The 22,824-nt window shown below is 43.0% G+C and overlaps 1 protein-coding gene across 4 annotated transcripts in view; it reads left to right on the top strand.

The window, feature by feature from the left end:
- Positions 1 to 22,824, top strand: part of ARHGEF3 (Rho guanine nucleotide exchange factor 3) — a 402,985-nt gene that overhangs the window by 192,403 nt on the left and 187,758 nt on the right. For all 4 annotated transcript variants that reach the window (XM_066351719.1, XM_066351722.1, XM_066351720.1 and 1 more), the window contains one exon: positions 19,070 to 19,132. In XM_066351719.1, coding sequence (XP_066207816.1) covers positions 19,070 to 19,132 — 63 coding nt within the window. The remainder of the gene's footprint in view (positions 1 to 19,069; positions 19,133 to 22,824) is intronic.

Here is a 22,824-nt window from a genome sequence, read left to right as displayed (position 1 = left end):
ATCTGATATTCACAAATAGATATGGCTGTTATTTCAGTCCTTTGCTGCTATAAAATTCCTGAACATCGATATACAAGTCTCCACCACGTGCAAGAATGGCTCTGGAGTAACTGCCTAGAAGTAGAATGCTGGGCAGGGAGGCATATACATCTTCAGCTTGGCTGGCTGACACCAGGTTGCTCTCTAACCTAGGACTTCCCTCCAGCCCTGTATGAGACTCCTCATTGTTTCAGCCCTTATTATTGTCACACTTCTGAATTTTGCCAATCTGGTGGGTGTGAAATGTCATCTGGCTGTTTTAACCCCAACCCCACCATCACTCCTACACCCACCACTCACGTTGGAGCCTAAGATACTAAACTCTGAATTGTAGACAATTCAGGAAGTCTTTAACTCAAGGAAAACGCTGTGTGTGTGTGTGTGTGTGTGTGTGTGTGTGTGTGTGTGTGTGTGTGTGAAAGAGAGAGAGAGAGAGAGAGAGAACACAGAACCACTGTATTTTGGTTCCCTGGGTGAGGAAAAAGTAAAAAATTCGAGCACTGCTCTTTATTTTAGATAGAAACCACCCTGTCAGTGTTCTTATTCTTGTGGTGTTTGCTGTTCTTTGGGCCAATTGAGTCTGCCCTGAAAGAGAGGAAATCAGGCCTTTCTCAGCATTGCTTGGTCTGGGCTGCTGTTTGAGGCTTTCCTCAACACCCTGCTGGGGCCTTAAGCTGAGACCTGAAGCTTTGGGCAAACAGATGTTGAGTATGAATCACCTTATCTGGATGGGTCACTTGTATTCCCCTGCAGGAAGGGCCAGTCTCTCCAACCTAAGACCTGTGCAGTTGCACAGGGGCCTCCCTCTGTTCAGACGGAGCATATGCTTAGTGTAACACTCTTCTCTCGCTGTCTTGAAACTCAATTTTTGGATAAGTGACTCCACATTTCATCTTGCTCTTAGTCATTATATAGCCAGTTCTGCATAAAGCATCCTTGTGCCTCTCAGCTTAAAAAGGCTGTGAGCAGCTCCTTAGGTCTCACTGTTCTTACTCTGTGCAAGGCCTACTGTCCCCCACCATTAGCCCCAAAGCTCTTGGGTGAAACACTCATTTCTTCATTTCATGCCCTTCCTTTCTTTCTTTCTTTCTTTCTTTCTTTCTTTCTTTCTTTCTTTCTTTCTTTCTTTCTTTCTTTCTTTCTTTCTTTCTTTCTTTCTTTCTTTCTTTCTTTCTCTTTCTTTCTTCCTTCCTTCCTTCCTTCCTTCCTTCCTTCCTTCCTTCCTTCCTTCCTTCCTTCCTTCCTTCCTTCCTGCCTCCCTCCCTCTCTCCCTCCCTCCCTCCCTCCCTCTCTCTCTCTCTTTCTCTCTTTCCCTCCCTCCCTCCCTTTTTTTCCTTAGGTGAGAGGAGAGGAGATAGTGAGGCAGACTCTGACATGCGCCCCAATTGGGATCCACCTGGCAATCCCATCAGGGTCTGAAGCTCAAGTACTGAGCTATTTTTAGCACCTGAGGCCGATGTGCTCCAGTGGAGCTATACTCAGCACCCAGAGCCATACTCAAACCAATTGAACTACTGGCTGAGGGAGAAGAGGAAGAGAAAGGGGAGAGAGAATGGGGGGAAGAAGCATATGGTCGCTTCTCCTGTGTGCCCTGACTAGGAATTGAACCTGGGACGTCCTTATGCTGGACCAACACTCTATCCACTGAGCCACTGGCCAGGGCTGCATTTATTTTCTTTTGTACGTGTGTGTGTGTATGTGTAGTATATATGTGTATTTATATATACACACAAATTCATATTAATATTATTAATATTGACATATACACACTGTCAATTCTCATTAGTCATAGATTCCATATTTGCCTACTTACTAAAACTTATCTGTAGATCCAAAATCTGTTCTCACAGCACTGTTGCAGTCATTCACAGACATGAATAGAGCAGTGAAAAATTTGAGTCACTTGATGTGCACATTCCCAGTTGAGGTCGAACCAGGCAACACTCTTGTTCTGCCTTCTTGTTCCAATTCAAATACTGTAAACAAGTGTCCTTTTTATGGTCTTTTCAGTGCCATGTTTTCCACATTGTTTGGTTTTATGTTGATGTCACTGTTTAAAATGCCCCTTAAGAGTAGTGCTACGTGCTGTCTAGTGCTCCCAAGCACAGAAGGCTGTGATGTTAGATGGGCCTCCTTCAGGCACAAGTTTTTTAGCTTGCTGTTGGCCATGAGTTCAGTGTTAAATGAATCAACAATATATATTAAATAAACACATAAAACAAGACACGTCTTGAAATGGTTGATGAAAACATTGTGACCAGAGGCTTGCAGGAACTTAATCTTGTATTTCTTCTAGGAGCAATAGTTCAGTATTCACTACCTTATTGTTCATGGAGACTTATAGACCATAACTGCCATGAAAAACAAGGACCAACTGTGTATGCATATGATGTACATATGTACGTACGTCTGTGGATGTGGATGTATGCTTATCTTTTCTTCACCCTTTCTCTCTCCCTTTCCTTTTTGCCTCTCTTTCTTTTTTCTCTGGATCCCTTGCATTTTCTGTTCTTCATTAATCATTGGTCTTTCTGGCATTAGCCTTGAATCCTCAAAAGGGACCCAAGGCAGGTGCCTTTGTCCATTCTGTCAGTACACATTTGTGGGTCATTTTCTTTGTGCATGGCCATGCTAGGACCTGAACACAAATCTTGTGTTTCAAAAGTATCACCTACAAATACGATTATTTTAGTCTGGGATTTTGCGGTAAATTGGGAACTTCATATTTACTTCTAGAAAGTGTTTCCCAACCTCTGCCATTCTCATTGCCCACTTCTGGCCCTGGCCCAGCAGTCTCCCTGGCCACGTGTTTTCATACACGCAAACAATATTGAAAGGAAACTTTAAAGGTCATTTGGTCTAACTCCCTTATTTTGCAGATAATAAAACTGAGATCCAGAGAGGGAAACTAAAATTCCCAAGGTCACATAGCCAGTTCGATGGCCTTAAAAAGATTGATAACAACCAAGTATTAATTGTTGCTCTATTTTATTACTTATGTGTCAGGTATGAGTGAAATAAGATCAGTTGTGATCTAGTAACTTTTTTTTTTTGATTGACTGACTTTAGAGAGACAGAGGAAGGGGGAGAGAGAGAGAAAAAAAGAGAGAAGCAGTCATTTGTTGTTCCACTTAGTATTGAACCTGCAACCTTGGTGTTTTGGGTCAATGCTCTCATCAACTGAGCTAACTGACCAGGACTGATCTGGTAACTTCTGATAAAAATCTATAAAACAGATTTCTACAAGTTGTGTACATTGTAATCAAGCTAGAGAAAATAAAAATATATATATTTTAGAAAACTAAGTTTAATGTTTTATTGTTTTGTTTTTTTAAACAGGAACATTTCATGGATATGTTTGTAACATAGAGGTTTTTTTAAAAATTCCTTGTTTGGGTGGTTTTCACCATCAAAATATCTTTTATAATGCATTCGAAAGTGGCATCACTGGGTCCTCATGACATGTAGTATAGCGTTGAGAGCCAGGACTGTGACAACAGAGGGGAGAAGCCTCCCACAAAGCTGACCAGGAAACAGGTCTGGCAGACCTCGCTTCCCGCTCACACCCCAAACCTTAGCCTCCACTCCCTCCCCTCCCAAAAAGGGAAAACATGCCCAGTAAAGATAAAGTGCCCATCCTCAAACAAAGCATGGCTAACCATTCGGGTCCCCCAAGCACTCCCATTTCCTGTGGCTAAAGTTAGACCTGTTAGATACGAATTTCATTTTTAATCCATGACTGGGCAGGCAGAGGGCTACGAATCCTCTCCAGAAAGGACGGGAAAAAGGAGGAGTCCCTCTGCAGTCATCCCAGGGGAGAGGGGGTCAGAGTGTTGCTTGTTCTGTACTTCTCCTAAGCAACAAAAATGCATGGGACAGTTACTTTGTGTGACAGTGATGAGACTGGGTTCCCACAAAGAAAGTCTTTTCCAGACCTCCCTCATTGTGAATCACCTTTTACCAGAGCCACATAGAAAAATACTTAACATTTTCTATAAAACAAAACAATTTTCCTTATATTTATTTTTCCTTCTATTATCATAATTAACAAAACCAATATGCTTGCCATAAATAGGATATAACTATGAAGATAAGCAGTGCACAAAACAATATAACTAAACTCTGGCTAGATGTTGTTGCACCCAGAAAAGAAAGATTGAGGTTGGTTAGCATTAGGTGGGTGTTAAAGGTGAGGTGGCCCCCTTTCTCCTTCACGTTGGACAGTGAATTACAAATACAGTAATTTTCTTGCAATGTGATCTGATGCTAGGTAAAGACTGGTTTTGTAGCAGACTCTCCCAGTGCTTTGCTCATAGCCCGAGGCTCACTCTAGATGCTACCTGGAGAGTCCCCTGCACTGACCTGTGACTTCTTGCATCCTTCTACCTCAGAGGGTGTCTAGCCACAAGGGTTAAAATCCTGAGGAGCCCCTCTCCACCAAGGGAAGGCAGGAGCTATGCATTGAATACTTCCACCTCCTCAGCGCTCGGTGGGAAATGACGAGGTGTGTCCTGTGTCTGTTAGGGTGTCCTCAGTGCGTTGAACGCCAGCTGCCCATGGCTGTAACCTGCTGGCTCCACATCCTTTTGAGGTTTCACTCCTTTCCCCAGCTCACTGCCCCACGTCCCATAGTTCTTCCTGGCATTCCCCTCCCATGTAAATAGCCTGGACCTATCTCTTTACCCCAGGATCTGCTTTGAACAGAACCCACACTAAGACGGCTGATAAGCATACAACCTAACATAACCTCACAAACCGCGGTGGCTCCAGGCCTGTCCTTTGTGAAATACTACACCAGGGTATACACCCAAATAAGCAACTTACCATTTTCTTCTTAAAAGCTCAAAAATATATTAAAATTTTTAGTGTTTGACTCTGCCATTTCCCCTAACATATTATTCTTATGAGTAACATCGTTTTCTGTTTTTGCTCTTCCTCTTCCAATTGGTATTATTACAGTTTGCTAATAAATAATTTGCCTGTAAAGTTAATTCACTGTGTGGCATTTATTTATTGTTTGCTCATGTGGGACATCTAGTGAGTAGAACAGCACTGTCCGTTTGTGATCACTCAAAGTAAACATTTGCTGATGAATCGATGTTGAGCTCTGGCTAAACACAGCAGGCTAGTGCTGCCAAAATCGGAGAGCCACTATCTGGCAGGCTTTTGCAACATTCTAAGAAGAACCAAGGCCCCCAAATTAGGGAGGTTTAAAAGGTGCTTCTGCAAGATGGAGCTTCTGTTTTGGCCCAGGTCCCGTTAGCAGAACTGAAATTTCAAGGCAGAACTGAAGTTCTAATGGGAAGAGGATTTCTTGTCTTCAGGTTGGAGTCTATGCCTGGAATGTCTGATCCCATGAAACATCAGCTATTGAGAGTGGTGAAGTCCAGGGTGAGCGGTATCCCAGCATATATCAAAGAGCCAGAAGCATTTTTAAATGACATTGCATCAAGACCTCTGAGAGGAAGGCAGGGATTGGGCCAGCTTCATGGACAGGGCTCTCTGCTCAGAAAGGCTCCACTCCTTACAGAATGGTTTTCAGAGTAGTCTTGACTAACATGCACATTGAATTGCCTAATAAAAATTTGTTTAATATTTGAATGAATAGATGCTTGGCAGTCAAACATGCTTTGGGTTTTCAGGAATGGTGACCTGAGAAGCAGTGAGTGGTCTCAGAATGAGTGCAAATCACAGACGTGTCCCTACACTTTCTTTCTTTCCCCGGACTGGCTGCATTATTTGTGGGATCCAGTGCAAAATGAAAATATGGAACCCATGTTAGAAAAATTATTAGGAATTTCAAAATGCTGACTACAAAACATTAAACAAGAAAATGGTAACATTTTAAAGGGATTACTACAACAAAGAAGGGACACACATGATGCTGAGATTTGATCTGGTTGAGAGCCATCTAGAAGAAAAGGGTGGGGAGTGGTTTCTAGGCTGAGGAACAGCCTGTATAAACACCAAGGGAGCAAGGAAAAGGAAGAGCTGAGAGGCCAGAGCAAAGGGATGAAGGCAGAGATGAGACGTAGATTGGGATCTGACTTTGGTTTTAGAGAAACTAGCACGTCTGGAGAAATTCATGACTTGGCTAAAAATAATACGAAAAAAGAACAGTAGCCCTGGCCGGTTGGCTCAGCGGTAGAGCGTCGGCCTAGCGTGCGGAGGACCCGGGTTCGATTCCCGGCCAGGGCACATAGGAGAAGCGCCCATTTGCTTCTCCACCCCTCCGCCGCGCTTTCCTCTCTGTCTCTCTCTTCCCCTCCCGCAGCCAAGGCTCCATTGGAGCAAAGATGGCCCGGGCGCTGGGCATGGCTCTGTGGCCTCTGCCTCAGGCGCTAGAGTGGCTCTGGTCGCAATATGGCGATGCCCAGGATGGGCAGAGCATCGCCCCCTGGGGGGCAGAGCACCGCCCCTGGTGGGCGTGTCGGGTGGATCCCGGTCGGGCGCATGCGGGAGTCTGTCTGACTGTCTCTCCCTGTTTCCAGCTTCAGAAAAATGAAAAAAAAAAAAAAAAAAAAAAAAAAAGAAAAAAGAACAGTAAAATTATTCACCCTCTATTCTCTTCACATACACTGAGAAGGAAAATTGCCCTAGTACAGTTCTTATCCTTATTAATAGGAGATGCTGTTTTTCCATTTAAACAATCACATGTATGGGCACTGGCCAATCAGAATAGGCACCAGGTACTGTGAGCAGGACATGCGAGGAGAGGGAACTTGAACCTTTAATGATGAGAGGTCTTTTGCAGCTCTCCTTCCCCACTCATCTTCATCTTTGCTTGGCTGGCTCTGGCCTGTCATTCAAATGTCCCTTCTCCCAGAAGCCTCCCTGACCACTCTTTCTAGTGGCTCTGCCCCTACCTCCTCTCATGTTACCCTGGTTTGTTTTTTTCATGACACATAGTATACTCTATAACTAGCTTGTTTATTTACTTACTGGTTTATCACCTCTGACCCATACTGTTCTCCACTGGACTAATATTTTCCTGAAGGCAAAAACTGTATCTCTTTGTTAACCAATATATCTATAGTATTTTGCACAGTGCCTGGCATATAATAAATGCCCCATAAAATATTTGTTGAATGAATAAACCTATCTAGTGAAATTCATTTTTCTGAATCTCCTGTTTTTCCTGGATTTCTGTTGTCAAAATTCAGGAATATTGTCCACAGAATAAAAAATGAACTTTTATGCATGGCATGTCTTGGTGTTTTAGTCTTCCTGAAAAGAAATTCTAGCCTGACCAGTGGTGGCGCAGTGGATAGAGCATCGACTCAGGATGCTGAGGGCCCCAGTTCAAAACCCTGAGGTCGCAGGCTGGAGTGCGAGCTCGACGTCTTGAATGCGGAGTTGCTGGCTTGAGCACGGGATCATTGACATGATCCCAAGGTCGCTGGCTTGAAGCCCAAGGTCGCTGGCTTGAACTCAAGGTTGCTGTCTTGAGCAAGGGGTCACTGGCTCAGCATGAGACCCCCAGACAAGGTACGTATGAGAATCAACCAATGAACAACTGAAGCGATGCAACTACAAGTTGATGCTTTTCATCTCTTTCCTCCCCACCAAAAATAGTAATAGTAAATAATAATAAAAATAAAGAAATTCTACAGTTTTATATTTGCCATCTGGGGTAAGTGGGTTAATTTGTTCATATATGTCAGTCAACAAGCATTTGTTGAGCTTTTTCTGTGTGTTGGTTTAGGCCTTAGAAATGTCCAGAAAAATTCTGGACATGAAAGAATTCTATTCTTAGTAAAACCACTGATTTCCTGAGAAATGGATTAAGTGCTGGGTAAATATGCTTTGATTCTGCAAAATCCAGACCTCAGTTTCAGACTTCAGGATAAAAGTGATAGATTGGGATGGACTTTGAAGCAAAAATCAGGATTAGAAAATTTAGCACAAAGCACTTTCCCCTCCCGGCAGTCTATTTGTGGCTCACCACAACTTTTGCTTTTTACTTAGAACTTGACAGGGGATGATAGTACTACTACAGAAGGGATGTTCTGAATACCTGCATGTCCCTGGTGTTTGGAGGCCTTTACCTTTCTCCTGTGATTTGGGGTTGTGATGAGGTCCTTCTTCACTTTCAAAGACAGTTGCAGAAGGAAAATGTCCCTCTAATCACACTTGACATCTTTCCAGACACTGCACCAAAATGGTAGATGACTTTCTCATTGTTCTGATGGCTTCACTATTGCCAAGAGTGTTTTCTCAAGTTAGTCAGGACTACTACTCTGAAAACCGGTGGCCTTCTCTGTACTAATGAACTCTGAGCTGGACAGGAAGAAGAGGAGTCATTGCCACATGGAGAATCTGTGGCTTCTCTGGAATCCAGAGGCAACGTTGTGAAGAGCTGTATTAAGAAATGTTTTTGGGCCTGACCAGGTGGTGGCACAGTGGATAGAGTGTCGACCTGGGACACTGAAGACCCAGTGGACACTGAGGACACTGAGGTTGCTGGCTTGAGCATAGGCTCACCCGGCTTGAGCACGGGGTTGCCAGCTTGAGTATGGGACCATAGACATGACTACATGGTCTCTGGCTTAAGCCCAAGGTCACTGGCTTGAGCCCAAGGTCACTAGCTTGAGCAGGGGGTCATTGGCTTGGCTGGAGCCCTCAGTCAAGGCACATATGAGAAAGCAGTCAATGAACAACTAAAGTGCTGCAACGAAGAATTGATGCTTCTCATCTCTTTCCCTTCCTGTCTGTCTCTCTTTCTCTCTCTAAAAAAAATAAAAATAAAATAAAGAAATGTACTTGTTGGTATATTCAAGTACATTGTTTTAAGGAGAAGGGTTCTAATTATTACACGGTTATTCTGCTTATGGTTGTTTCTCTCTTAGGAACATCTCTAAGGACAGATAGCCTATCTTGAGAGTTTCCAGTTTTGTTTGGGAGAGAGTAATTTTTAATAAAATCCTTAAATTATACTCCTTTTGGGCCTATGGAATTATGTTACAGTTAAAACCAACCAAATTCTGCTGTAGGGCCTGGGTGGACCCTGTACCTTATAAGAGCACTGAGCCCATAGGCACCAAGGGTGGCCGTTCCGGCAGAACTGAGCCCTCAGCAGGCAGTGCGCAGAGGGCCAGGTGTCCCCTAGCATTGAGTGCATATCGATGCCCCTGAAGAGGAGCAAATGGGCATGGGACTGTTTAACAGGCATCCCCAAACTACGGCCCGCGGGCTGCATGAGGCCCCCTGAGGCCAGTTATCTGGCCCTCCGCCACACTTCCGGAAGGGGCACCTCTTTCATTGGTGGATAGTGAGAGGAACACTGTATGTGGCAGCCCTCCCAACGGTCTGAGGGACAGTGAACTGGCCCCTGTGTAAAAAGTTGGGGGACCCCTGGTTTGCAACCTTATTTTTCGAGATGGGAACGGAATGTGTATGTAAATTATTTGTGAATTTATTTTGTTTTGCTTTTGCTGTTATTTTTTTTCATTTATTTGAGAGAGAGAGAGAAGGGAAAGAGAGAGAGAGAGAGAGAGAGAAAGAAAGAAAGAAAGAAAGAAAGAAAGAAAGAAAGAAAGAAAGAAAGAAAGAAAGAAAGGAAAGAAAGAAAGAAAGAAAGAAAGAAAGAAAGAAAGAAAAGCATTAACTCATCATTTTAGTTAATTGTTCCATTTAGTTGTGCACTCATTGATTGCTTCTCGTATGTGCCCTGACCGAGGGTCAAACCCATAACCTCTGGCACACCAGGTCATTGCAGGGCCTTGGCAACATTATTTTAATATAACTTTAAATTTATGGAAAAGATGCTGGTCTAGGGGACAAGATACTCCTGAATACCCTTTACCCGATTTGCTGGTTGTTTACATCTTATCCCATTCGCTTTATCCCTGTTTTTGTCTCTCTGTATCTCTGTCTCTATATGTTTATATATAGAATATATATACATGTACATGTATTTAACATGAATGTAAATTATTTTCCTTCCTATTTGAGAATGAGTTAAAGAAAAAAAAAAAGAGAGTATGAGTTGCAGACATTATGTTTCTTTAACCCCAAATACTTAATACAGTGTGTATTTCCTAAGAACAAGAGCATCCTCTCACACAGTATGATTATCAAAGGCTGGAAATTTAGCATTGACAAAATATACTAACTCATCTACCATTTTTTTTAAATTTACTAATTGTTTCAGTCGCAGACTTGATGGCTGTTGTTTTTGCTGGACCGGAATCCAGTTTGGGAGCACTTACCGACGTGTCTGCTTACTCTGGAGCAGTTTTCTAGCTTCCTTGTCATGCCTTGATTTTGACAGTTTTGAAGAGTAGAGACCAGTTATGTTATACAGTTCGTTTCCCTCAATGTGGGTTTGTTAGATTTTTTTGTGTGGTTAGATTCAGTGTATGAATTTTTAAAAACTAGAGAGAGGAGAGAATACTGTTTTTGAGGCTGTGGTTAAGGCATTCCCAGCTCTGAGATATTTCTAGATAGGAAAAGGCAGGAATCCAAATGAGTGAAGAACTGCAAACTTCCTTTGAAAACTCAGGTTCCCAGTATAACCACATTTGAATCCAAATTGTGCAGTTGGACCATTTAAGCTGGTTGGTTCCATGGAGTAATTCTCTAGAAATTAAGCAATTATTTGAACATTCCCTGAACTATATGGATTATATTTTTATGATAAGGGCTTCAAACCATACCACATGGGAATATTTTTAATTAATGGGAGTTCAGCCTGACCAGGTAGTGGCGCAGTGGATAGAGCGTTGGACTGGGTGGGACATGGAGGACCCAGGTTCAAAAGCCCGAGGTTGCTGGCTTGAGCATGGGCTCACCAGCTTGAGCCCAATGTCTCTGGCTTGATCAAGGGGTAACTCAGTCTGCTGTAGACCCCCAGTCAAGGCACATATGAGAAAGCAATCAATGAACAACTAAGGTGCCTCAACGAAGAATTGATGCTTCTCATCTCTCTCCCTTCCTGTTTGTCCCTATCTGTCTCTATCTGTCCCTCTCCCTGTCTCCGTCACAAAATAAAAAAAATAAATGGGAGTTCTTTATGTTGTTATAAATAAGTGAATAAACAAATAAAAGAGGGCCAGGGATGCACTAGTTGAAAATGTTTTATGAACCAGGGTTGTGATTAATCCAATTCAGTGTTAATGAGATCCAGTGGAGAAAAATAAATTATAATTATTAGAGGCCTACAAAAAAGGTGCTCTGGGTAATTTGGTTTTGTGCTTTTGTCATATCCCATTATTGAAAATCTCTGTGAATGTGAATCCTATGTCCCACTTTAGATTGGTGCCCATAATGGAGTTTTTCTAGAATAGTCTTTTTGGAAAATAAACTTGCCAGCAGTCTGCCCTGGGTAGAGAAGTTTTCTGTCTTCTTTCCTGCTCCTCTGCCCTTGAGTATTTGGAGTGAAAAGTGGTCTGTCAGTGTTGGTGAGATGACAGTGACTCTGGCTGGAGGTTGGTTGTCATGGTGGCACAGAGGGGCTCACTGGGTCTCCTCTTCCTCCCACTGCCACTTCTTCCCACAGAAGAGGAAGAACTCTCTTTTTTTCAGAGACAGAGAGAGAGTCAGAGAGAGGGATAGATAGAGACAGACAGGAATGGAGAGAGATAAGAAGCATCAATCATCAGTTTTTCGTTGTGACACCTTAGTTGTTCATTGATTGCTTTCTCATATGTGCCTTGACCCTGGGGCTACAGCAGACCGAGTAACCCCTTGCTCGAGCCAGTGACCTTGGATCCAAGCTGGTGAGCTTTGCTCAAACCAGATGAGCCCACACTCAAGCTGGTGACCTCGGGGTCTCAAACCTGGGTCCTCTGCATCCCAGTCTGACGGTCTGTCCACTGCGCCACCGCCTGGTCAGTCGAAAGAACTCTCTAAACTGAGAAGAATTCATCTCTGCTTCCAAACTAGCTAGGGGCCTGGTGTTTAGTGGCCAAAATCAATAACTGGGGTTTTTCTTGGTTTGCCAAAATCAAGTTAATGGGTAGATTTTTATACATTTTAAATATTTTCTCCATGTTCCCCCCCCCCCCCCCCTCTGGTGGCTGCTTTCACTGGCTGCTGTTGCTACTATGACTAATAGTGAATACTTGAGTAATTACTCTGTGCCGGGCATGGTGCTGAGCCCTTTACCAACATTGCTCCATTTAACTCTCACAGTAACCTTTGTATTCCCATTCTATAGATGAGAAAACTGAGGTTCAGAAAGGTGAAGAGGGATGCTTAAGTTTCTATAACAAATAAATGGCGTGACTAGGATGTCCCACCAAATCTGACTTTATAGCCCATCTAGCATCGTCAAACCACAGTTAATGTCATCTGTGTGCAAAATTGCATATTACGTTAAGATTTATTTACCAATAGCTCAGAGAGCACCATGATTTCCAGGTTCTCTTCCTGTGAGCACACTGAAAATCTAGAAGAAAGAAACAGTGCTCCTGGATGCTGGAAGAGAGAGGCTACTTTAAAAACAAGGAGGAAAGAAACCCCAGCAGTGTATTAAAATGGAACAGGAGGTCCCTCTCTCGATTCTTCCACTCACCCCAGGAGCTTCAGACAGGAGAAAAACAAAATGTGGATTCTTTCCTGCTCAAATGTGAGTTTAGTGAGTCAAGTTCCAGCTCAGGGCAAGTACAAGAACACAAAATCCTTTTGCGAATCTCTCCCCAAAGAAGGTGCGGATGGGCCCTGGCCGGTTGGCTCAGCGGTAGAGCGTTGGCCTGGCGTGCGGGGGACCCGGGTTGGATTCCCAGCCAGGGCACATAGGAGAGGCGCCCATTTGCTTCTCCACCCCCCCCCCCCCTCCTTCCTTTCTGTCTCTCTCTTCCCCTCCTGCAGCCAAGGCTCCATTGGAGCAAAGATGGCCCGGGCGCTGGGGATGGCTCCTTGGCCTCTGCCCCAGGCGCTATAGTGGCTCTGGTTGCGGCAGAGCGATGCCCCGGAGGGGCAGAGCATGGTCCCCTGGTGGGCAGAGCGTCGCCCCCTGGTGGGCGTGCTGGGTGGATCCCGGTCGGGCGCATGCAGGAGTCTGTCTGACTGTCTCTCCCCGTTTCCAGCTTCAGAAAAATACAAAAAAAAAAAAAAAAAGAAGGTGCGGACGAAAGGCGGCGAGGCAGCAAAGCCTCTGAAACCACCAAAGCTGTTTGCCAGCAAAGAGATAAATCAAAAGGGTTTGAGATCTGGTTTGAATTCAATAATTATAAATGACTAATCAGGGGCAATTTGCTGTCAAGTCAGGAGCTGCACTCTTTCCATTGCTGCATCTTCGCTGCTCTGGTCACTTGGTTATTAAATAGAAAAGCCCTCTGATTAAATAACAGGGCTGTTCTGACACCAATAAATTAAATTTCAGTCCTTTAAAATTGTCAGGCCTCCCATTTTCCGTGTCTCTGTGGAAGAAGTGGGAACCACACACAGTAAACGTGACCGAAGACATCCAGAGAAGGCACCCATGCCTAACCCTTTGTGATGTGGGCGAGGGGAGGGTCAGGCTGCATCCCAGGTCTCCTGTCCATTCTGCAGGACCGCCATCTCCAATGCCCACCCTGCCTGCCTCTCACAGTCCAATAACAACAGAGCAGTAGTGGCAATAGTAGTGATGGTAAGCATGGTAATAACCACAGTAGCAATAATCATGCCCGTTTTTTAATCTTTTGCCATTTGCTGTTTCTGTTCTATTTTTTTTTTTATTAATTTTAGTGGGGTGACATTGTTCTAACTATTTTTTCTATTTTAATCCTGGAAATAATCCTATGATGGAGAAATCAAAGCTTATGGAAGTGTTTTATAGACACATAATATCTCACACTCCCAGAACCTGGCTCATCATACGTCCTCAGCAACGAACTGTTGAGTTAGTGAAAGGGTAAATAGGAACTTGATCAAGGTCACACCAAGTAGCACATGGTGGAGCTGGATTTTGAACTCTAATCTGTCTCATTTATGCCCTTAATTTCCTTGAAGTGTGTAGGTAAATGCATTATGAACCTTTTTATATTGTTGTAAAACACAGTGTTTTAAACAAATATTTGAATTTATTTTATATTATTTTACTATGGTAATTCAAATTAAACACATATTGTTTTTAAAACAATATAAAATAAAAGCACCCTAGCCAGATAGCTTGGTTGGTTAGAGCTTCATCCCTAAGTGCATAGGTTGCTGATTTGATCCCTGGTCAGGGCACATACAAGAACAGACCTATGTTCCTGCCTCTCTCTCTCTTTCTCTGTCTCTCTCTCCCCCTACTTCCCTTCATCTCTCTCTCTAAAAATCAATAAACTAAAAAAAATAATTAAATAGAAAAAAGAGAAATAGCATTGTACGACAGAAAGATGAGTGATTTGGGAATCAGGCTGGCCTACAGAAAAATCCCCTCTCCGACATTTACTAAATTGGTGACCTTGAGGAAGTCACTAAAGCCTTTGAGCCAGATTGTCCTCTGTAAAATGAACACAATTCTTCAACTGGGTTAAAGAGAAGTGTAAGAATGAGATGGAGGAGCAGGTGCGGAAGGGACAGCAGAGTGGTCTTGAGAGTCAAAAGTATCAGATGGAGGGTCAGAGAGAGGAGAGTGGGTTGAATGTGAGGAAGAAGTTCTGGCCAGAAGAACTTGATAGGTAGAGCATGAAGAGTGAAGAGAAGGTCTAGACCAGAGATAGAAGCAGCCTGCACGTAAGGGATTTCTGTTGCTTCCCCATCCGGTGGCAGAAGTTGTCAAGATCTCTTAGGATATTGTAATCAAATGTCCCATTTTCAGGCCAATGGGAGTCATTGTCTAATTTGTACTGAGGCCATGCCATGTTACAGAAGAAAATGAGTTTTTTTGGACAGAGAGGCCTAACTTAGTGAGGTTTTTTATGAGACATCCTAGAGGGGTCTGGTCGGAAGGCTTAGTCTCTGAAGAGCCCATAGTGGAGACAGGTGAGCAAGAGGGGGCGTCCCCGCCTTTTGTCACTGTCCCAAGAGGAGAGAATCTCCGTGTGGGGGAGTCATCCCTGATAGAGGTTGTCACCACCTGTCAGGGAGCTCCGAGTACGAGAAGTCCGAGAGAGTGGAGAGGTTTGGCTAGGCGCCTAGTCTTCCGTGCAGTCCACTGAGACTGAAAGTCAAACCCCTCAAAATGTGAGGTGTGTCAGAGAAAACCATCCGACCAGGAAGGGGTGTTTTTAGAGAGAAATTTGGAGGCCAACTGGGGAGGGGAAGGGAGAAACTCCTTACCTTCCTGGTCCAGCAGGGGTTCAGGACAGGGTTAGACTGCCGGCCAATCAACCTACAATTACACGTCCAAACAGAATCAGGGAGTAAGCCCAGGACAAGCTGCTGCTGCCCATTGCTTCCCTGGTTCTAAGTTTGGACGGCAAAGAGGGATCGTCCAGGCAGTTAGTACCCTGTCCCAGGTTTCGGCACCAGATGTAAGAATGAGACGGCACTCGAACACCAGGCAGGTCTTTCTCCTCTAGTAAAGCCTGCACACCTGGTGTTCGAGTGCTGTCTCATTCTTACAAGAAGCTTGAATGGACCAGTCCTTTAAATAGTGAGCACTATGTGGCTCACTGCAGGTGCCCAGTTCCACCCTCTCATGTATTGGAAGGCACGTGGTGATGCTCCTTTGATTCTAAGACTCAAATCTCAAACAATTTCAAGATTTGGGTCTATAGAGAATGGAAGCTGAACCTAGTAAGGATAAGCTATTCAGGCTTGGACCAAGGCCAGCTCTTCTGAAAATCAATTAGCTGAGATTGGGGTCAGTGCTCTTCACAGACAGCCTCACCCAGAACCACAGAAAAAGCAGTTGTTCATGGACCATTTACTAATGAGATTTAGTTGTCTGCCCTGTGCTACCAGGAGGTAGCCCAGTCTAAAAGGAGGCAGCCATAGAGTGACCCCGAGAACAATGACACAGGGTGAAAGTGGGCTGGAAGGAAGACAAGTGAAGGCTTAAAATTGAGTCAGCAGGATGGTGTCCCCAGTAATGATCCCAGACAGAGTCCACCTGACCCGCCCAGTGATACCTGTGTCTCTGTCAGATCTCACATCTGAATATACAAAGGGCTTTGCTTTGTTGCAGATTAACAAAGGGCCTCCTGGTTGTTTATGCATGTGTGTGTATATATGATGAGAGGGTTTTCCCAACACCCAAACACTTCTAGAAATTGTCTTCATCATATAACCGGCAGGGCTAAGGAATCGGAGAGTACACTCAGGCCCTTTGTTTTCATAAATTCCCCTCTGTAACTGCCTTTCCTTCCTGCCCCAGAGAGGCACATTGGTATTCAGACAAAGGGCTCAGGTGCCCATTTAGTTTATTTATGATTTAATTCAGCTGGCTGTTTCCTCTCAAGTGAGGTTTATTAGTCTTGGATTCCTTGCTCCTAAAGCACGGAGGCTGAGTTGCTCAGGACAGTGTGTGGCTAGATGCCCTGGTCCTGCGTGTGCCTCGCCCTTGAACATATCTGACAGTTCCTCTCAGATGAGGAGTGGAAAGCCCAGGTGTTCCACTCAGACCAGTGTCTGTACTGTATAGCCATGATTGTTTTGACTTGTCTATGTATTTTAAGGAAAATAAATGCCCCCATTGGTAAGGAAAATGCTCTGTCTTGTTTGAAAAGCAAGAATCATAGCTTGAACTTGCAGGTTTTGAGTCTCCAAGGAAATTTGAGGTTGAAGAATTTCAGCCTTCAGTGATTTTTGCTTTTGAGGTTTTGATTTAATTTTGGCAGCCAGGTGGTTAGCGGAAGGGAAGGGTGTCACCCCAAGAACACTGGCCTCCTTTATTCATTCTTTTAGTCACTCATTCAGAAATTATTCATTGACCTACTACACAGGGTACTGGGGTTTAAAGTTATGTGCTTAAATCAGAGAGCGCAGACTAAGGCACAATTATTAGGCTTACCCAAGGCGCTTTGTTTTCATGGCTGAAAGGGAATGCATTGTGCATTGGCTTCAGGAAATTTGACAAGAATAACAGAGTGAGTCTGTGGCTCCTCAAATTTTCCAAGAACCTGTGAGATTAAATGTATAAATACAGACACAGTGTCCTTCTTGCCTAGAAATTCCCCCAAATAAACTGTGCATGGTTTCTGATGCACAGGGGAAGTAAAATGGCTCATTCACTAGCCTACCTACAACAACAGAACGTTAACTAGTCTAGATAGGTACACTGTCTTCAAAGCCAATTCTTTAGTAGAATCAAAGTTATAAAGATGTTTCCTCCCAAATTCCTGATGTTAAATACTTTCTTAGATCTTCTCTACAGGTATGATGTGCTCTCCCAGACACAGGGACAGGACAGAATGGTGGGGAAGCACATAGCTTGAAGCCAAATAGATCTTACTTTAAATCCAGGCTCTGCCACTTGCCAATTATAGAACTTTGGGCAAGTCTCTGCCCCTCTCTGAGCCTCTGTCTCCTCCTCTGTAAACTGGACATACTACTTGTACCTACCTACCTCATGAAGTGATCATGAGAATCAAGTAAGATCTTGCATATAAGAATTTAGCTCTCTGATCAATATGTGGTGTGTGTTTAATAGGCTAAAGCTGCTATTATGTTGCTCATAAAAAGTATGGGATGTTTTATCGCTTCATATTCATTTTGAAATATCCTCTAATTCTGCTAACTAAAATTAGGGGATATTTTTTCGCTTCATATTCATTTTAAAATATCCCCTAATTTTTGTGAGCAGTATAATTACTTCTCACTGTGCTTCCAGAGTCCTCCAACCCACGTATGACGTTGGTGGTATAGTGATTAGCATAGCTGCCTTCCAGAGTCCTCCAACCCACGACTTGAGCACCTACTGTGTACCAGGCACTCTGCAAAGCTCTAATGTGTATTAATTACCATGTTTACTCCCCCTCTTTGAGAATAGAAGCAAATGTTCTCACCCCCTATCAGAGTTGAGAAAGTGGCATTCCCTAGGCTGTTTGGATCTTCCTGCGTTATAGTTAATCATATCAGAGTCTGTCCTACGTTGAACTTAATTTCCTTAACCGTGGGAGTTGCTGATCTTTGCACTCCCAGCAGCAAATACACATCCTGGCACACAGTGGAAGCACAACAAATTTTTGTTGAATTGAAGTAAAGAAATACTGGAGAAGTAACAGGAAGATCAACAAGGATAGCTGGTTGCTTTTCAATCTCTGCCAGTGTTCACACTCAGGATCTGATAGAGGAGGAAGGAGTGGATTCTTTAGGGGTTGAAGAGTCCAGATGGCTCTGAACTCCACTGTCAATTCATATCAATGATTCTGATCTTTGGGTAGCTTTCTGCCAAGTAGGATAGGTAGACTTCTTTAACAAGTCACGAATTAGGGACTCCAAGCAATACATGCCCAATTGATTGAGCTGAGATGCAGAAGAGAGGTGAATATCTTTGATGAACCTTTATTGTGGTTTGTAGATGCAGTTTCTTTTCTTTTTATAAATAAGAAAATAGATTTTTTTCTACATCTAACCTGGCAGACTTCCTTGGTCATAATTTCATCTGAAATACTATTTTCTTCATTCAGTTCAAGTAACGACTTTTTTGAATCTCAATGTGTGTGGCTATAAAAGAGGGAGGCTGGCGACAGTGTCTAAGGTTCTTTCCAGCGTTCTGGTTCTGCAGTTACATCAGAACCCCGGGGGCGGTTTAGAACAAATTTAAATTACCCAAGTACAAAGCAGCTCTAAAAATGGAATATCTTCAAGTAAATAGGTTTTTCTTTCCAGTCTTGTTTTTTCTTCCAAATTTAGTTAGAATTTGAACTTTGTGTCTAAATTTCTAAACTTTGATATATGAAGACATTTAGGGGAAAAAGGAAATATAAAGAGAAACAAATTTTAACAGCATGAAAATGAATAATAATGCAAACTAATTATCCTAGAGCTCAATAGTTTCCCATACTTTCTTAGGCTTTATCTGTTCATTTTCATAGCATGGCTAAAGATTTGGGGTAACAAAGTAGAAACGACAAGGATTGCATGTGCTACTTGATTGATCTTGTCTTTCCTTAATCAAAGCCACAATCCATGTTAACATCTGAACTTTGTTTTATCGTTTGTTTTGCAGCGAAAACGGAAGCAGAGCGCCCAAGGTGAAGATGCTGTTAGCCTTTGTAGTCTCGACATAGGTGTAAGTACAGTCCTTCCTACTCTCCTGCCATGGGAACACCTCTCATCTCTGAATCTACTTGTTAACATGCTGTGCGCATTAAGTGGGCTTCTAGGATCTGACTATGGAAGTTGTGACCTGGGAGAAAACTCTTTTTAAAATATTTCATTTTACTGGATAAAGCTGTGTGGCCAACTTAAACTTCCAAGCCAGGTTGTTTATTGTCTGTGTCTTTTCTCTCACAAAATGAATTATGAATGCATCTGGGTAGAATCTAGAAAAACACCACTGTGCTATTTTAGAAGCTGGCTTCAGAAGGTAGACCAGATGTCTGTCCCCTTTTGGTGAGGCTAGCAAGTTAACCCAGCTCAGGTAGGTGGGTGGCCCAAAGGCCAAAAGAAGTCTCCAGCAGCACGGCTGAGTGAGTGGCTTTGGATTCAACAGATGTTAGTCTGAATTAAGATTCTCCACTTACCATTTGTTTGACACTTTCCCTCACCTCTGATTCCTCATCTGGAAAATAGGGATGATAAGACTTAACCTAACAAAATTTTTGTGAGGATCAAATAAAACAATAAAAGTGAGAAAAGCAAGCCCATTACCTGGCATGGACTTGGTACCCAGCAAGTGTTAGCCTTGTTGTGTTTTTATTTAAAAGCAGAGGTTTGCAAAAGAATTTAAGTGACATTGTAGTTGAGTGCTGACGATGTAAAAAGCTTTCTTGGATTTTTGAGGCCCATATCCTTAAATGCTTAATTATAGAGGCTTCCTTGGATGGCCTCCTTGTCTCCCTACTGACACAGTGAGACTCCTACCAGAGCCTCTGGCGCTGTTATCTGGGGGCTGGGGGGGATTCAGGCCCCTCATGGGCACCCCAAGTTTACTCACTTCTTGCCCTTCCTTGGAGTTTAAAAACTATGCATGTTGGATCCATCTAACATTAGACCCAAGTCTTTTTCCTGTACAGAGACCACAAAGCCATTGTTGTAAGATGAAAAGGATGTTATGCTAAGAATTAAGAACTGTGCCATGGTTTTGGGTCTGCCTATAATTAACAAGTAACTTTCACCAAGTCATTTCAGCTCTCTGGGCTTCAGTTTCCTCATTTGCTTTCTCTTTCTTTCTTTCTTTGAGAGAAAGAGAGCGGAAGGGAGAGAGATGAGAAGTATCAATTTGTAGTTGGATCACTTTAGTTGTTCATGGATTGCTTCTTGTATGTGCCTTGACTGGGGAGCTCAAGCCGAGCCAATGACTGTTTGCTCAAGCCAGCAACCTTGGGCTCAAGCCAGCGACCTTGGAATCATGTTGTTGATCCTGCACTCAAACTGGACAGCCTGTGTTCAAACCAGCAACCTCTGGGTTTCGAACCTGGGACCTCAGCATCCCCAGTTGATGCTCTATCCACTGTGCCACCACTGGTCAGGTTCTCATTTGTTTTTATAAAAGGGTTATGAGGTCAAGATTTTTACAACCATTGCGAAAATTTGAATCTTCACAGAGCATGGATTACTGGGTTCTCATTTGATGACATTTATTTCCAGTGTAAACAATGCTCTTTTATTTTTTATTTTATTTTATTTTAGAGGGGGGGGAGGGAGAGAGATGAAAAGCATCAACTCAGTTTTATCACATTAGTTGTTCCTTGATTGCTTCTCATATGTGCCTTGACTAGAGGGCTCAAGGCAAGCCAGTGACCCCTTACTAATGTAAGAGACCTTGGGATCGTTTTGATTATCCCACACTCAAGCTTGCGACCCGTGCTCAAGTTGGCAACCTCAGGGTTTCGAACCTTGAACCTCAGCATCCCAGACCAATGCTCTGTCCACTGTGTCACCACCGGTCAGGCAAGGCTCTTTTAGTTATTTTTAATTATTACAGAGTCTTCTGTGATGCAAACAACCATGATGGAGAGAACCTGAGCTGTCATCTAATTAATGTAGTTGAGCATCTTTATTTCACCATATGGTATTTGCCGCAGTCGTGAGGCCATCAGACTGATGGAGTTGGATCAGTTTACTAGGTTGCCATGGTAAGAGGACAAAACATATGATGTACTTCTGGATTTTACTTCACTCACTTGAATGTTTTATTGACAAGTGAAGTCTGTGGAACTTCTCTTATCAGCAACAAGTTTTTTATGTTTTTAATTTTGTGGAAATTATTAGAATCATTAGCTTTCAGAATTTAAATAGCCCTTAGCCTATTGCCTCACTTTGCAAATGAAGAAATAGACGCCCAGGGAGGTGTAATGATTTAGTCAAGACTTTATTTTTTATTTTATTTTATTTTTTTTATTAATTTTACTAGGGTGACATCAATAAATCAGGGTGCATATGTTCAAAGAAAACATGTCCAGGTTATCTGGTCAATCAACTATGTTGCTTACCCATCACCCAAAGTCAGATTGTCCTCTGTCACCTTCTATCTAGTTTTCTTTGTGCCCCTCCCCCTCCCACTTTCCCTCGCCCTCTCCCCCTACCCCCCGTAACCACCACACTCTTATCAATGTCTGTTAGTCTCGCTTTTATATCCCACCTACGTATGGAATAATGCAGTTCCTGTTTTTTTCTGATTTACTTATTTCACTTCGTATAATGTTAGATCCCACCATTTTGCTGTAAATGATCGATGTCATCATTTCTTATGGCTGAGTAGTATTCCATAGTGTATATGTGCCACATCTTCTTTATCCAGTCTTCTATTGACGGGCTTTTTGGTTGTTTCCATGTCCTGGCCACTGTGAACAATGCTGCAGTGAACATGGGGCTGCATGTGTCTTTACGTATCGATGTTTCTGAGTTTTTGGGGTATATACCCAGTAGAGGGATTGCTGGGTCATAAGGTAGTTCTATTTTCAGTTTTTTGAGGAACCACCATACTTTCTTCCATAATGGTTGTACTACTTTACATTCCCACCAACAGTGAATGAGGGTTCCTTTTTCTCCACAGCCTCTCCAACATTTGCTATTACCTGTCTTGTTAATAGCTAATCTAACAAGTGTGAGTGGTATCTCATTGCAGTTTTGATTTGCATTTCTCTAATAACTAAAGAAGATGAGCATCTTTTCATATATCTCTTGGCCATTTGTATTTCTTCCTGGGAGAAGTGTCTGTTCATGTCCTCTTCCCATTTTTTTATTGGATTGTTTGTTTGTTTGTTATTGAGTTTTATGAGTTCTTTGTATATTTTGGATATTAGGCCCTTATCTGAGCAGTTGTTTGAAAATATAATTTCCCATTTAGTTGGCTGTCTGTTTATTTTGTTATCAGTTTCTCTTGCTGAGCAAAAACTTCTTAGTCTGATGTGGTCCCATTCATTAATTTTTGCCTTCACTTCTCTTGCCTTTGGAGTCAAATTCATAAAATGCTAGTCAAGACTTTAATAAAGGTCATTTCTAAGATCATGCCTCATAGTTCATTTTTCCTTGACTATATTTATTTCTTAGGAAAACATGTCTTTACTTGCTTTTTATCAAAGAACGATGAAACTTTTATGTGAAAAGATCCCGGCATGCCCACCAGGGGGCGATGCTTTGCCCATCTGGGGTGTCACTCTGTTGCAACCAGAGCCATTCTAGCGCCTGAGGCAGAGGCCATAGAGCCATCCTCAGCACCCGGGCCAACTTTGCTCCAATGGAGCCTTGGCTGTGGGAGGGGAAGAGAGAGACAGAGAGGAAGGAGAGGGGGAGGGGTGGAGAAGCAGATGGGCACTT

The sequence above is a fragment of the Saccopteryx leptura genome, chromosome 10, assembly GCF_036850995.1.
Source record: "Saccopteryx leptura isolate mSacLep1 chromosome 10, mSacLep1_pri_phased_curated, whole genome shotgun sequence".
Classification (NCBI taxonomy): domain Eukaryota; kingdom Metazoa; phylum Chordata; class Mammalia; order Chiroptera; family Emballonuridae; genus Saccopteryx; species Saccopteryx leptura.
This window is presented reverse-complemented; position numbering and strand designations above follow the sequence as displayed.